Genomic DNA, 14,397 nt, shown 5'->3' on the forward strand with positions numbered 1-14,397 from the left:
TGCAGTACACAGAAAAGTTGGATAATGAGTAGCTGAACCACTTCTGTATGTTAGAGATATCCATACATGTTTTATTTTCACATCAGTTGACAGGTGAAAAAAGAAAGATTAAGTTCTTACCTCGATAATCTTCTTTCTTGTATTATTTTTTTATTATTATTATTTCTAAAATTTCTTGACTGCCTATAACTAAGCGGCTTACAATGTAAAACATTCACAATGGCTCAGAGGACAACATACATAACAATGCTTTCAGTACATACATTTAGCCCACTAAAGATAGCAGAAAACCTGATGACAGATAAAGGCCAAATGGCCCATCTAGTCTGCCCATCCGCAGTAACCATTAACTCTTTCTCTCTCCAAGAGACCCCACGTGCCTATCCCAGGCCCTCTTGAATTCAGACACAGTCTCTGTTTCCACCACCTCTTCTGGGAGACTGTTCCACGCATCTACCACCCTTTCTGTACAAAAGTATTTCCTCAGATTACTCCTGAGCCTATCACCTCTTAACTTCATCCTATGTCCTCTCATTGCAGAGTTTCCTTTCAAATGAGACTCGACTCATGCACATTTCTATTACGCAGGTATTTACAGTAAACGTCTCTATCATATCTCCCCTCTTCCTTCAAAGTCTACAGATTGAGATCTTTAAGTCTGTCCCCATACACCTTATCATGAAGACCATACACCATTTTAGTCGCCTTCCTCTGGACTGACTCCATCCTTTTTATTTTGAAGGTGCAGCCTCCAGAATTGTACACAATATTCTAAATGAGATCTCACCAGGTCATAATTCAAATTCCTCTTTAGGTGTCTCCCTTCCACCTATCTTCAAAGGAAAGCCTCTACATAAAATTGTGTTTTTAACATTCTTTTAATATTCGAATAGGTCCTCAAGATGCCAGGGAGGAGATTATATAGTATTACTCCTGCCACGGATACCATTGCTATTCTTGATTTAACATACCAAACAGTATTCTCCTTCCTTGAGGTCAATCTCATTGTATCTTCAGACCTCAAGCATCTTGTCAGTTGGTATACCTTGCACAGAGTTGTAGATGTGTCTAGTGGTCCTGAACACTAGGGTTTTCCATCTGAACCCGCAAGTTGCTTACAGAATGTGGTCAATCATCTTTTGAACTCTGCCTCCTTCCCAGGGAGCTGCTCCTGTCCCCTCATTTTGTACAAAAGCAATCAAGTAGCACTGAAATGACAGACATAACCGGAAGGAGGGAAATGGGGTAAAATCCCCGACACTACAATTCTATTCTGCTCTGTAACAAACACATCCATTAACATTATATCATTTAAGTAACTGATCAAAGCAGGTACAAATACTCAGTGCAACCAGCACTAATCTTATAGAGCTCCTAGCTACTCGCATGTCCTGCTATCAAGCAGAGACTTAACCCAAACTTTACGCTCTTATGTATTTTTCTTTTTTTTTTTTTTTTAATATATCCTCTCAGTTCAGATGAGAGACAAAGAATTCTCCAAATTTGGACTGATCTTAAGGCAGAAAGTATGTGAAGCACACAGAGGGTGGAGCTTCAGAACCCTGCATCTCCAATGCCTAAAGCGCTAGTTGAATGGCTCCAAATTCTAGCTCATTTATGGACCACTTTTGCTGAGCCAGTGTCCAGTGCCTGTTGCAAAGACATTTCCCCCCCCCACACACACACACACACACAAAAAAAACGTAGAGGTTGGCTTTGGTCATTAGAATCTCCCAGGAGGATGTTCGAAGAGGCATGCCCATCAAGAGAGCAGCCAGCTACAGCCACCACCACAGACTGCTCGTCGCTTATGATACCCAAGGAGGCGGTTGCTAAAGCGAGTCCATCTGAGGAGACCCATTGAGAGAGAAGAGTCTTGGTGAGGACTCATGTGAACTCTTTGCCTAAGGGGCTGCCGCCATCAATCAGATGCCATGATTTGGGAGTCAGACTCTGTAGAAGATTCAAAATTTGCTTCCAGAGCTTCAGTCTGTGTGGCTCCGGAAGAAAAACCTGTACCAAAGATATGTCAAACAAAACTCTAAGGTATTCCAGGTGCTGAGTCAGCTTCAGCTGGCTCTTCTTGAAGTTGACAATCCATCCCAAGTCCTGGAGAAGTTGAACCACTCTTGAAACTTCCAGTTCACATTTCTTCTTGGATGGGGCTCTGATTAGCCAAATCATCCAACCACCATCATCTTGGTAAAAGTGCGAGGTGTTGTCCCGGGGTCGAAGGGGAGCACTGTGAACTGGAAATGCTGTTCCAGCACATGAAACCTTAAGTATCTCCTATTGGCCAGAAAAATGGGATGTGATAGGCCTCCATCAAATCGAGAGAGGCAAGAAACTTCCCTGGCACCACTGCCACTATGACTAATTGAATGATCCCCATATGGAAATGTGACTTCAGTGCAGCATTGACCTACTTGAGGTCCAGAACTGGCATCCAGTCGTCTGAGCCTTTCTTTGGTACAATTAAGTACATGGAGTATCTGACCGAACCTCATTCTTCATCCGGTACCAGTTCTAAGGCACAAAGATCCAGTAGCCTTTGTATCATTACCTGGATTCTGAGGGCTCTCTCCAGCAGGCCAACAAGCTGGAGAACCTACAAAGAGATCTAGAAAGGGGGCACAAAAGTTGATTTTGTAACCTTCTTGAACAACTTCTAGGATTCAACAGTCTGCATCTATCTGGGCCCAGACCGATCAAAAGGTTGACAGCCTGCCCCATAGCTGAGGCTTTGATCACTCTTCTTGTGTACTTTCTTGGAAGTTAGGAAGGTTGAGAGCCAGAGGCTTGCTGTCTCCTATCCCAACTGAGCCTCTGCTGTGACCCCTGAAAGGACCTCTGTGTCACTTGGCCTCCTGCATAAGGATGGAATCTTCAAGAGCCTTGAAAATTCCCATGCTGTACCCTGAGTCATCTGGGATCTGCTGTCCAACCATGCCTTAAGGCGACAGTCCTTAATGCTGGTCATCAGGTCATCCAAACTCATGCCAAATAGCATCTGCCCTTGAAAGGGAAGCCTGCTCAGAGTGGCTTTAGAGGCTGAATCTCCTGCTCACTGTCTGATTCAGAGCTTCATCCAAGTGGAGATAGCACAGTCAGACATCTTGCTCATAACTCTGATTCTGATGATATCATATAGAGCATCTGCACTATAATCAACCACAGATAAGAGCATTTGGGGGATCTTCATTGTCTTCTGAGGCCGGAACTCAAGACAGACGGGTGTGGTAAACATGTGCCACAAAGGAAGCTTCAGCTGCCATCTTAATCCCTAGGGCCAAAGCTTCAAATTGCCGCTTGAGGACCTCATCCACTGTATGGTCCTAAGTATCCTATAACATCACACCTCCTTCACTAGGCAAGGAGGTTCATTTAGTGAACTGCACCACCAGGGAATCCACCTTCAGTTGAGCAAACAGCTGCTGGAAATCCGCAACCATCAGGTAAAGCTCGGCCATAGCCACTCTCAGGGACCCTTCTGGTGACTCCCAGTGATCCATGACCAGCTTTGTGATGTCCAGATGCGAGGGAAAGAATGCAGTTGGAGCAACTGAGACGCACCTAAATGAGCACTGTGACGAGGGGGCTGGAAGAACTTTCAGCTTCAATTCTCATAGCAAAGTAGAAATAATGCCTGAGAGTGCAGAGGCTTTGAACAGCCAGCGTTCCATAGGATCTTCCCCCTAGTCCAGGGCAATTACTGCTTCTTGACTGCTTCTCTCATGCAGAGAACCAGATTCTGCCAGAGAAACTGCATCTTGAGATAATAGTGGCTTAGAATTGGACTTTCCAAGGTTCAAGGTTTATTAATATTTGATTTATCGCTGAATCTGTTCACAAAGCGATGTACGTAAGTAAAAGAATAAAATATAAAGATACAAATTAAAACTCAGTAACAACAGTTTTAAGACAAGACAAACTTGAATTGGGAGGAAAAATGGGGGAAAGATTGCATCTGTTGTATATAGAAAAACAAATACGGGGAAAAAAAACATAAGGGAACAGGGATAAGTAAAAGATTAAAAATTAAAAAAAATTGTAATAATGAGTATTAAAAACACTGACGCTGAAACCGTGGATTGAAGACAAAGTTTTATTTTATTTTTCTTTCCAGCTTAAGATTTATCTTTAATCTTATCTATTGTTTTGCCTTTTGTCTTTGTTTTGTTCTATTTCTATCATTAAAATTTCTCCAGAATTCTACTATTCAACGGCTCCCCCTTCTGCTTCTATTCCTTTCTCTCCTCTCTTCTACCTTCCAAAGTATTTAGATCAATGCTGTCTTGTTAAAATGTTTATTTTATTTTTATTTTTCCTCTAACTCTACTTTTCACTTCTCTATTACCCTCCAGGTACTTTAGTTAGATTGTGAGCCTTCGGGACAGTAAGGGAATTTTTCAAGTACCTTTCTTATTTCTAATCTTAATGTATATTTTCTGTAAACCGCTTAGAACCTAACGGATGTAGCGGTATATAAGAAATAAATTACATTACATTACATTACATGGACCATTTGGCCTTCATCTGCCATCATGTTTCTAGGTTTCTATAACCATAAAGCTCTATGACATCACAATGCAGGCAAAGAGCCTTAGCCAATGGGAAGAAGATATGCAAATGTTAAGAGCCTTAGCCAATAGGGAGAGGAGGAGATAGTGGATGCTGCAGAATTCTACTGTTCAACGGCTCCCCCTTCTGCTTCTATTCCTTTCTCTCCTCTCTTCTACCTTCCAAAGTATTTAGATCAATGCTGTCTTGTTAAAATGTTTATTTTATTTTTATTTTTCCTCTAACTCTACTTTTCACTTCTCTATTACCCTCCAGGTACTTTAGTTAGATTGTGAGCCTTCGGGACAGTAAGGGAATTTTTCAAGTACCTTTCTTATTTCTAATCTTAATGTATATTTTCTGTAAACCGCTTAGAACCTAACGGATGTAGCGGTATATAAGAAATAAATTACATTACATTACATCTTTAAAAAGGTGAGTTTTCAAAATTTTTTTAAAAGAATGACGATCTCTTTCGTTTGTGATATGTTGTGGTAGAGAGTTCCACCATATCTGCTCTTCTTGTCTATGACTGAACCTCCTGGTCTGGTTGGGACACATGTTGAGGGGAGATCCCTGCACCACTGCCTCCATCGCGCTGAACATAGACACTGAGGACCCTCAGCAGTTCAAATATGCATTCAACTGTGTCTGAATTCAAAAAAGAGATAATTGTTAATGTGGATGGGCAGACTAGATGGGCCATTTGGCCTTTATCTGCCATCATGTTTCTATCACAAAATCTGGGGCTGAAACTTTGCACTGGGTAGAGAATGACAAGGGGACAAATTTTTCCCCGTCCCTGCAGAACTTCATTTCCCCGTCCCATCCCCACAAGTTTTGTCGCTGTCCCTGCCCCATTCCTGTAAGTTCTGCCTTAACCGCACAAGCCTCAAACACTTATGATTTTAAAGTGTTTGAGGCTTGTATAGATGAGGACAGAGTATGCAAGAATGGGGCAGAGACAGGAAAAGAACTCGCGGGGATGGGATGGGAAAATGACTTCCCGTGGGGATGTGGAAAAATTTGTCCCCATGTCATTCTTTAGTACCGGGGGTCTCGAGGACCACAGCAGGGTCACCCTGCTGGTCCTCCTGAGCCACAGCCACCACACATATGCACTTGGCCAATACACCTTCAGGGGGCTCTGGAAAGGGTCTCTCACCTTGGAAACGTGCCTCCTGTGCATTCCCAGCCCTGAAGGACTCGAAGTAGGCTGAGGCCAAGGCTTCCGCCTCTCTCCCATGCACTCCGTTGCATGCGGGTATGGACGCTCCTTGGCTAGCCATCCAGCGCAAACCTGGCATGATATAGGGGTAGGAAGGTCTGAGGAGTCCAACCCTGTCAATTTTAAGTAAAACCGAGGGGTTTTGAGGCAGATGGAAGCTTTAGAAAAAAATTTGTTTAAAATCCAAGATGGCTGCTTCCAGTAAAATTATGCCAAAAACGGCCCATGGAGACTTCCCTGAAGAACATAAAATACAAGGAAAGGGGTTTTAGAGGTGTGGGACCTTGGCTCTGGCTGCAGAAACCTTCAAAATTCACTTTTGGAGACCTCTCCCACTCCCAATTTTTCCCCATAGGCTATAATAGCTTTATACACTGTGCCTACCAGCTTCAGTTCATAGAAACATAGAAACATAGAAAGATGACGGCAGAAAAGGGCTACAGCCCATCAAGTCTGCCCACTCTACTGACCCACCCCATTAAGTCTGAGTGCATATGACTTAGTTCCTTAGCTCGACCTTCGTAGGGATCCCACGTGGATGTTCAGGAATGCAGCTGGAATAAATAGAGAACACCAGCCTCACAAGTTCGCTGGAAGATTTTGGTCCTCAGGTTGCCAGTCGGACTGAGGTTAGACTGAGCCTCAACCCCTAGAAAACCTCATGCTGCGAAAGGAGAGGGGACCACACAGATGGTCTACAATTTATCCCAGCCAATCCAGGAAGGAGCCAAACAGCCTGCACTCAAGCTCCTGATAAATCACGGATGCAAGCAGCTATGCAAGGGTTGGCCCCTAAACTCAAAAGAATACAACAGCAAGCTGACTAGCTAAGTGTCCCCGAGGGCTGATCCTGAAGCGCGAGTCTGTGTCTCCTCTCAGGCAGAGGTCCTCCAACCAAGCACTTAGAAAAAAAAAAATACCTGAAAATAATAAAACCGATGAGCAGAGTACAAACACTTCTGAGCAACTTGCTTATAGCAATAAAACAACAACAAAAAAAAAACCCACCTGAGGGGGCAGAAGCAACTCCCTGGGAAGGAGGCGGAGTTCTAAAGATGACAGACAGCACCCTGCAAGCAACTTGCAGGTTCAGATGCAAAACCCTAGCGTTCAGAACCACTAGACACATTCCTCATTGTTAGGTGATCCCATTTTTTTCAGTGTACCCCTTTGCATATAATCCTAAACGCTCTCATCATCTCTCAGGTGCATAATTTCTTTTTTTTTCCCCCCCTGGAAAAGTTAAACTTTATTCAGATTTTTTTTTTTTCTGCATGGAAAAAACAAACAAACTTTGCGCTCCTACTTCTGAAAAAGATATGCTCTTGGCCAGTTGCTTTCCCATTTAGAAATTTGAAGAGCTTACACTTAAAACCCATATGAAATTCCTCTAAGATGCCAAGTACTTAAAAAGTAGCCAGCTATCGCAACCCTGGGAAAACAGCAAGAGGCCTCCACATACCGAATGGCAAAGCAAATGATAGCCTGACTGCTTTCAACTTGTGGCCAAAAAAAAGATATAAACACATTTTTTAAGTTTGTTTACCTTACCCCAAGGTTCCAGCTGTTGAGACGTACTTCTATGTCACTGTCATCCAAAACAGCAGCACCTCTTTTACGATGGTCCTCCTGGAAGATGAGTTTGAAAGGCAATCTTAGAATCACTTTCTTTTTCATCTAGCTGTCCTCTCTGCCTGGAATAAATTACTTAAGTTGGTATGCTAAGCCCCTTCCCTTGTTTAAAAGCAGATTGATATAGCCTTCAAATCCATAACCCTACACCCCATTGCCCACCAACCCAGCCACCAGATTAACTGATCCCCTTAACTGTATCCATCCTGTTTGTGTTTAGATTGTAATCTCTTTGGAGCAGGGACTGTCTTCTTTGTGACTCTGTACAGTGCTATGTGCCTCTGGTAACGCTATAGAAATAATTCATAGTAGCAATAGTAGTGTGAAGAGTTTCAGTCTTTGGGAAGCAGAGTTGAGCTTGTGACATCATAATGCCTCATTCCACCAATAAGAGCCAACCTCATCAGTGATGTCATAATGGCTTCATTGTCCTGTACTCCCCTCTGCCCTCCAACCCAGCCAGTAGATTAACAGTTCCCCTTAACTGTATCCATGGCATCCTGTTTGTCTGTTTAGATTGTAAGCTCTTTTGAGCAGGGACTGTCTTCTTTGTGACTCTGTACAGTGCTGCGTGCGTCTGGTAGCCCTATAGAAATAATTGTGTGAAGAGATTCAGTCTTTGGGAAGCAGAGCTGAGATTGTAATGTCATAATGCCTCATTCCACCAATAAGAGCCAACCTCATCAGTGATGTCATAATGGCTTGATTGTCCTGTAGTCCCCTCTGTCCTCCAACCCAGCCAGCAGATTAACCCTTCCCCTTAACTGTATCCATGACATCCTGTTTGTCTGTTTATATTGTAAGCTCTTTGGAGCAGGGACTGTCATCTTTGCGACTCTGTACAGTGTTGCGTACGCCCGGTAGCGCTATAGAAATAATTAATAGTAGTGGCAGTAGTAGTTTTATGCTGTATTGGTTCTAGCCCACTGCCGTATCAGCCCTGAAACGACCGTAATTAAATGAAACTGTACCACACTGTCGCCAAACTATTTCACCCATAAAAGCAAGTCGTTCACATTGTCTAGATCCTTTTATCTGAAGTGTTATATTCCAAGTCAAGAAGTACTGACTTCTGATACCAGAGGATTCAATTACAATTCGCTAAAAGAAAATAGTCAATGACAAGACTTCTCTACTTTCTAAAAGAGGCTTGCCCGCGGGTGCTGCCTCCAGATGCTTTGCCCAATACTATAGCCGAGGGCTCTTAACCATTAGTCTTCATTCGGAAGACAAAGACTAATCCGCAGCCTTGCCGAGACTAGGCCACTTCCCATACATCCCCCCACCGCCTCCTGAATCCCTGGTCGGTGTCACAATGCCGCGATCTACAATGACATGCATAGGATTTAAACTCTTGAGCCATGAAATTTGCCATTTGAAAATGTTTGCTCCCTGCAAACTACTTCTATTGGATGTTATATCAACATTTTAATAAAATTTGAGAATCTAGGAGGAACATTTTTGTAAAATTTCAAACTGTCCACTTAACTTTCCTCATGAGTGGAGTCTGTTTTATTCTATTTTGGCCCTATTTTACTAAACCGCGCTAAATGCCCCTCGCTACTCCATTGATTTATTACTTTCATCTATATTATGTTATCCCCCAAAAGGCAAAAAAGTAATGGCCCGATTCTATATAGCTAATCTAAAAAAGTAATCACGATTCTATTAGTTAGGCGCACTGTGTAGAATCGTGCTTGGCGCTGCCTAAGCAGACCTAGACGTCCTAATTTTTAGGTGCACCTTATTTAGGATTTCTTTGGCCTAAATACGTATACTTAAGTTAGGCGTGCAACAGCGCCAAACTCGAAAACACGCCCATAATTCATACCCACTTTTAACTAAATACAGTCAAACCTCGGTTTGCGAATAACGCGTTGTGCGAGTGTTTTGCAAGACGAGCAAAACAATCGAGCAAACTGTGACTCGCAAGACGAGTGTTGACTCGATACACGAGTCCTCCAAACCACCATTACAAGGGCTACCTGAACAGCTTCTCTGAAAAACGCATGCGCCGAATTTCCCCAACATGGTCAACTCGTAACCAAAGAAACCACGAAAGATAATGATCTGCAAAAGAAAACTTTCCCATCATCCTCCCTTCAAAACCTACCACCAAATTCTCGCGTTCTTCTGTTCGGAAGCCTCCAATTGGTGGAGAGCGAGAGTCGGCGCCTGTCCCTGGATGTTGGCTCTGCGGGTGCATGCGCAGTCAAGGCGTACCAGACGGCGGCGCAGATTGAAAGTGGCACTCCAAGTTAAGCGGGAGGGTGACGCGCGTACAGGGGGAGTGAGCTGCGCCGGTGGGCGACAAGAGGCTCGCAAGACAATCCTGTGCGGGTCATAGGAGAAGGAGGTTGGGCCCATGAGCCACTTTCTCTCCTGCTGCTTCGGCGTCCATGTCGGCTGCCTTTACGGTCCTATACGTGGCTTCCTGCTGTTATTGCCGTCTTGTGGGCCCCGGGAGTGGGCCTGGCAGGGTGCTCCAACCCGCGAGGATGTGCGGGCTTGCCAGTGAAAGATGAGGACACAGAGACAGTGTGGGCTGCTAGTGCTTTTTCATCATCAAGGTGGGTTGTGAAACGAATCATTTGCGTTTCCATTATCCCCCATGGGGAAAGTTGCTTTGGATTACGAGCATGCTTCTGGAACAAATTATGCTCGTAAACCAAGGTACCACTGTACTTTGGACTAAGCGCCTACTGTTTATAGAATCACATTTTTTGCGTTAGGCACCTAACTTTCAATTAAGTCCAATTAACGGCAATTAGAGGGGTTAAGTGCCATCAGCGCCAATTAAGCCTAATAACCAATAAAATTAGGCAGACTATATAGAATTTACCAGTAAATAAACAAAGTACTGAAGTGAAAATTCAAGGTTATCTACTGGACTCATTAAGAATGAAGTGATACACGGATGTCGTTTCTTATTCCTGGCCAGAAAGTTACTCTATTTTAAATCTAGGTATTTTTTTCTCTTTCCTGATATTTCTGCTTAGAATATAGAGCAAATTTGTTTCCTTTAGAGAATTCAGGGGTACTAAATATAAGATCAAGGTCAGAAAGAAGTTTCAATACAAATAAAGCGAATTGACCTCTAAAGGTAACCTATCTATAGAGGGTGATCAAAAAAATGTTTATAAAATGAAACTCTGAAGGGAACAGCTGGCGGTTGGAATTGACTGATCGAATGTCACGAAGTTATTAGGTATCACCGTCAACAGCATTCAGGAACTCTTTTGAATAGGTACAACTCGGGTCTCCTGAAGCAGGGATCGAAACGGGGCCAAGTTGGGACCCCGTGAACCCCATTTACAAGCTAAGTGAATTGCAGGGATGATCGCACGATTGATACGAGAAGAGAGAGAAGATATTACTACTATTTTTAGTTTTGAATTACTAATATCAAGTTAAGCTATTCATCAAAGTCTTTGAGTTGCAACGACTGGAGGGTGAACTCTTACCATAGGGAGGTTTTTCAGCCGATCACCTCTATAGACAGGTTACAATTAAAGTATAGAGCAGGCATTGGGTCTTTCACATGAACAGGATTTAGCAAGAGATCACCTAACCACCATATTTATAAAATGGAGAGAGTGCTTGCTCTTCAGCAAGGAAGTTATAATAGATTCAAAAAGATTTGGGGGCCATTGATTGCATATTCTAATGATTAGACACTTTGGACACCTTGTTATTACATAGGAATATAATTAGTGTGGGGATGGGGAGGTATGTTATGTGATTTAATGAATTTATTATTGATGATTGGGTTGGGTGGGGGGAGGGGAGTCTTTGTTTTTATATGTAATGGATAATAATTGTTAAGAATGTCAAGTGATTTGTACAAATTATCTGATTGAATATTGTACACTTATTGCAAGAGTCAAAAATGAATAAAGAATTATAAAACTGTAATCTATTTGTTATATCACACAGTAACATACAGTCAATTTAATATCCAATTTGCAAGTTCTTCCAGAATTAATCCAGGTACCTCTCCTCCCTTGTAACAAAAAAACAAACAAACCCAAAACTGTTGTAACTTCACTGGAAATGTCCAGTTAGCTCTTTTGTAATCCGCCTTGAACTGCAAGGTATAGGCGGAATAGAAGTCCCTAATGTAATGTAATGTAATGTAATTTAAAAAAAAGAGATCACCTAACCTTTGCAGCACGTAATTCACACAAGCAGCAGCAAATTTCAAAGAAAAAGCTAGCGCATACTTTGAAAATTACCACATCACGCATTTATATCGAGTACAAATAAAATGTTCAGGAAAATGTACGTGCATTCTTATTTTTTTTTCTTTATTCGTTTTTGACATCAAATACATAGTGCAAGCATATGAACGATCAAATAATATAACGTACTGCACTCTATTCCGACAAATAATATATAGCTGTTTAACCCCCCCCCAACCTAACCCCCCCCACCCCACCTGGATGTGTATAACAATCTTTCATGAATCAAAGGGAAATAATGTTAATAATAATATTAATAAGTCACATTCATAACTTACAATAATTTGTTACCGGGCCCCGAATTTCCTTGAATTTGCTATGGTATCCCCTCTGCGAAGAATTAGGGCTCCTTTTACGAAGCCACGTTAGCGGTTTAACGCGTGTAATAGCGCGCGCTAAACTGCCGGCCGTGCTAGAAGCTAACGCCAGCATTGAGCTGGCGTTAGTTCCAACCGCGTAGCGCGGGTTTAGCGCGTGCTAAAACCGCTAACCATAAAAGGAGCCCTTAATGTTTTCAAACTTATAAATCTGGCATAATGATTCCCACCAGAAACAGAAAGTTATTCTAGTTTAAATCTAGGTATTTTTTTCTCTTTCCCGAGCGTCTTTTTTCAACATCAAGTGTGTAGACCAGGGGTGCCCACACTTTTTTGACTCGCGAGCTACTTTTAAAATGACCAAGTCAAAATGATCTACCAACAATAAAATTTTAAAAAAACACAACGCACACCGTACGCATAGAAAATGTTAATTATCATTCCTATTCCGGGGGTTTTTCAAAGAGGTCAAAGCAGATGACTCTATGCAATGTCACCTCAGTAACAACCATACAAAAATAGACAAAACCCACCCCCCTCCCTTTTTACTAAACCACAATAGCAGTTTTTAGCGCAAGGAGCTGCGCTGAATGCCCAGCGCTCTCTCGACGCTCATAGGCTCCCTGCGCTACAAACTGCTATTGCGGTTTAGTAAAAGGGGACCTTATTGTAAAATATAGACAGCAGATATAAATTCAGACACATTTTGATCACTAAATTTAAAATAAAATCATTTTTCCTACCTTGTCTGGTGAATTCATGAGTCTCTGGTTGCACTTTCATCTTCTGACTGTGCATCCAATCTTTCTTTCAGCCTGTATGCTTCCTCTCCTCCAAACCTCATTCCCTCCCTCAACTTTTTCTTCCTCTCTCCCTGCCCTTTCTTTCTTTCTTTCTTTCTCTCTTCATGCCCCCTTTCTTTCTTTCCTGTTTCTCTTCTTTCCTTCTGTCTCCATGCCTGCGCCCCTTTCTTTCTTTCTCCCTGCCCTTCCCCAAGCCACTGCCACTGCCATCGGGGAACAGGACCCAATCTGCCACCAATGGATAACAGGCCCCAAAGCCGACGCCACCCCAAGCTCTCCCTGCTTCGGGCCGACCAGCATTCCTCTCCCCGACGTCAATTCTGCCGTCGGAGAGGAAATTCCGCCCAGCCAGGCAGCGACTGGCTGGCCCGAACTTCCTCTCCGACGGCAGAATTGATGTTGGGGAGAGGAAGACTGAACGGCCCAAGAGATCGCCAAGGCAAAGTGAGTCCTGGGCGATCGACTCACTTTGCTTTGGCGAGCTACAGGTCAATCGCGATCGACCTATTGGGCACCCCTGGTGTAGACCAAAGGACTCAGGCACTGCACACTGCAAATAAAATCAATATAAAAAGCTCATCCTTCCAGCTTCCTGATGTAGCGTAGCGAAACACAGACTGTGTTGGAGCCGTGAACTGACCTTTTCAGATAAGTGGTCTACTGTTAAACAACTTTTGTAGAGCCATAACATTTGCCACTCCAGTAGAAGCAAGATTCCTTGTTCCAGGCAATGTGTTATGATTAAAATTCAAGCACCTTTCCAGCGACGTTGTACCGCTGCTGTGGTGCCTTGCTGAAGAGCTTATGAGCACATTTCAATATTTAAAAACCTTTAAATGTTATATGAAGATATTACTTGAGAAACTTGCCCAGTACTGATGAGGGGGGGTTTTATGTTTTGTTCTATTTTTAAAGTATAATGCACAAGAGATCACCTAACCTTTGCAGCACGTAATGCACACAAGCAGCAGCAAATTTCAAAGAAAAAGCTAGTGCATGCTTTGAAAATTACCACATCAGGCGTTTATATCGAGTACAAATAAAATGTTCAGGAAAATGTAACTGCTTTCTTTTGAAAATCCAATTGAATCTCGTCTCAAGTATAACAGCGCCCTTGGGAATGTAAAAGGATGTTCAGGGCAGATTTTTAGACATATTCTCCAGGCAATTTTGTAACCACTTGGTTTATCCACATACATCACTTTTAAAATGACCTTCAAAATGAATACCCAGCAAACCAATATCCAGGGCTTACTTTTTGGCCTTCCCCTTCCCCCACAATCTTTCTGACAGATTTGCTCTTCTCTAGACAACTGACCCAGGTGACTCAGGCTCCCTCGCTGGTCAAGGACAAGAGGGCACCGCTCCTATGAAACTAAAACTCGTAACATCACTTGTGGCAGCGGGAGCCGAGTCATTAGCAAACAACCGCCTCCCCTCCTGGAGCCTGAGAACACAGTCTCCAAGCTGCATTCTCGCCCGGCAGGAGGCTCATATACCACAGTGGGACGGCTGAAGTAAGGGGCCAGTCCCACAGTTACCAAGTTTAATAACCAAAACAAAAAAAGAAAAGCATAGTTTCAAAACTGCTTTAAATGCAGTCCACCGAGTGGTGC

At 42.9% G+C, this 14,397-nt stretch overlaps 1 protein-coding gene across 9 annotated transcripts in view; it reads right to left on the minus strand.

The window, feature by feature from the left end:
- The window catches only part of CEP112 (centrosomal protein 112), a 729,616-nt gene that overhangs the window by 640,829 nt on the left and 74,390 nt on the right, over positions 1 to 14,397 (minus strand). For 8 of the 9 annotated variants that reach the window (XM_033961732.1, XM_033961731.1, XM_033961728.1 and 5 more), the window contains one exon: positions 7,340 to 7,417. The exons of the other annotated variant lie outside the window; for it this stretch is intronic. In XM_033961732.1, coding sequence (XP_033817623.1) covers positions 7,340 to 7,417 — 78 coding nt within the window. The remainder of the gene's footprint in view (positions 1 to 7,339; positions 7,418 to 14,397) is intronic. 9 annotated transcript variants of the gene reach the window in all.

Source organism: Geotrypetes seraphini, chromosome 10 (assembly GCF_902459505.1).
Source record: "Geotrypetes seraphini chromosome 10, aGeoSer1.1, whole genome shotgun sequence".
NCBI lineage: Eukaryota > Metazoa > Chordata > Amphibia > Gymnophiona > Dermophiidae > Geotrypetes > Geotrypetes seraphini.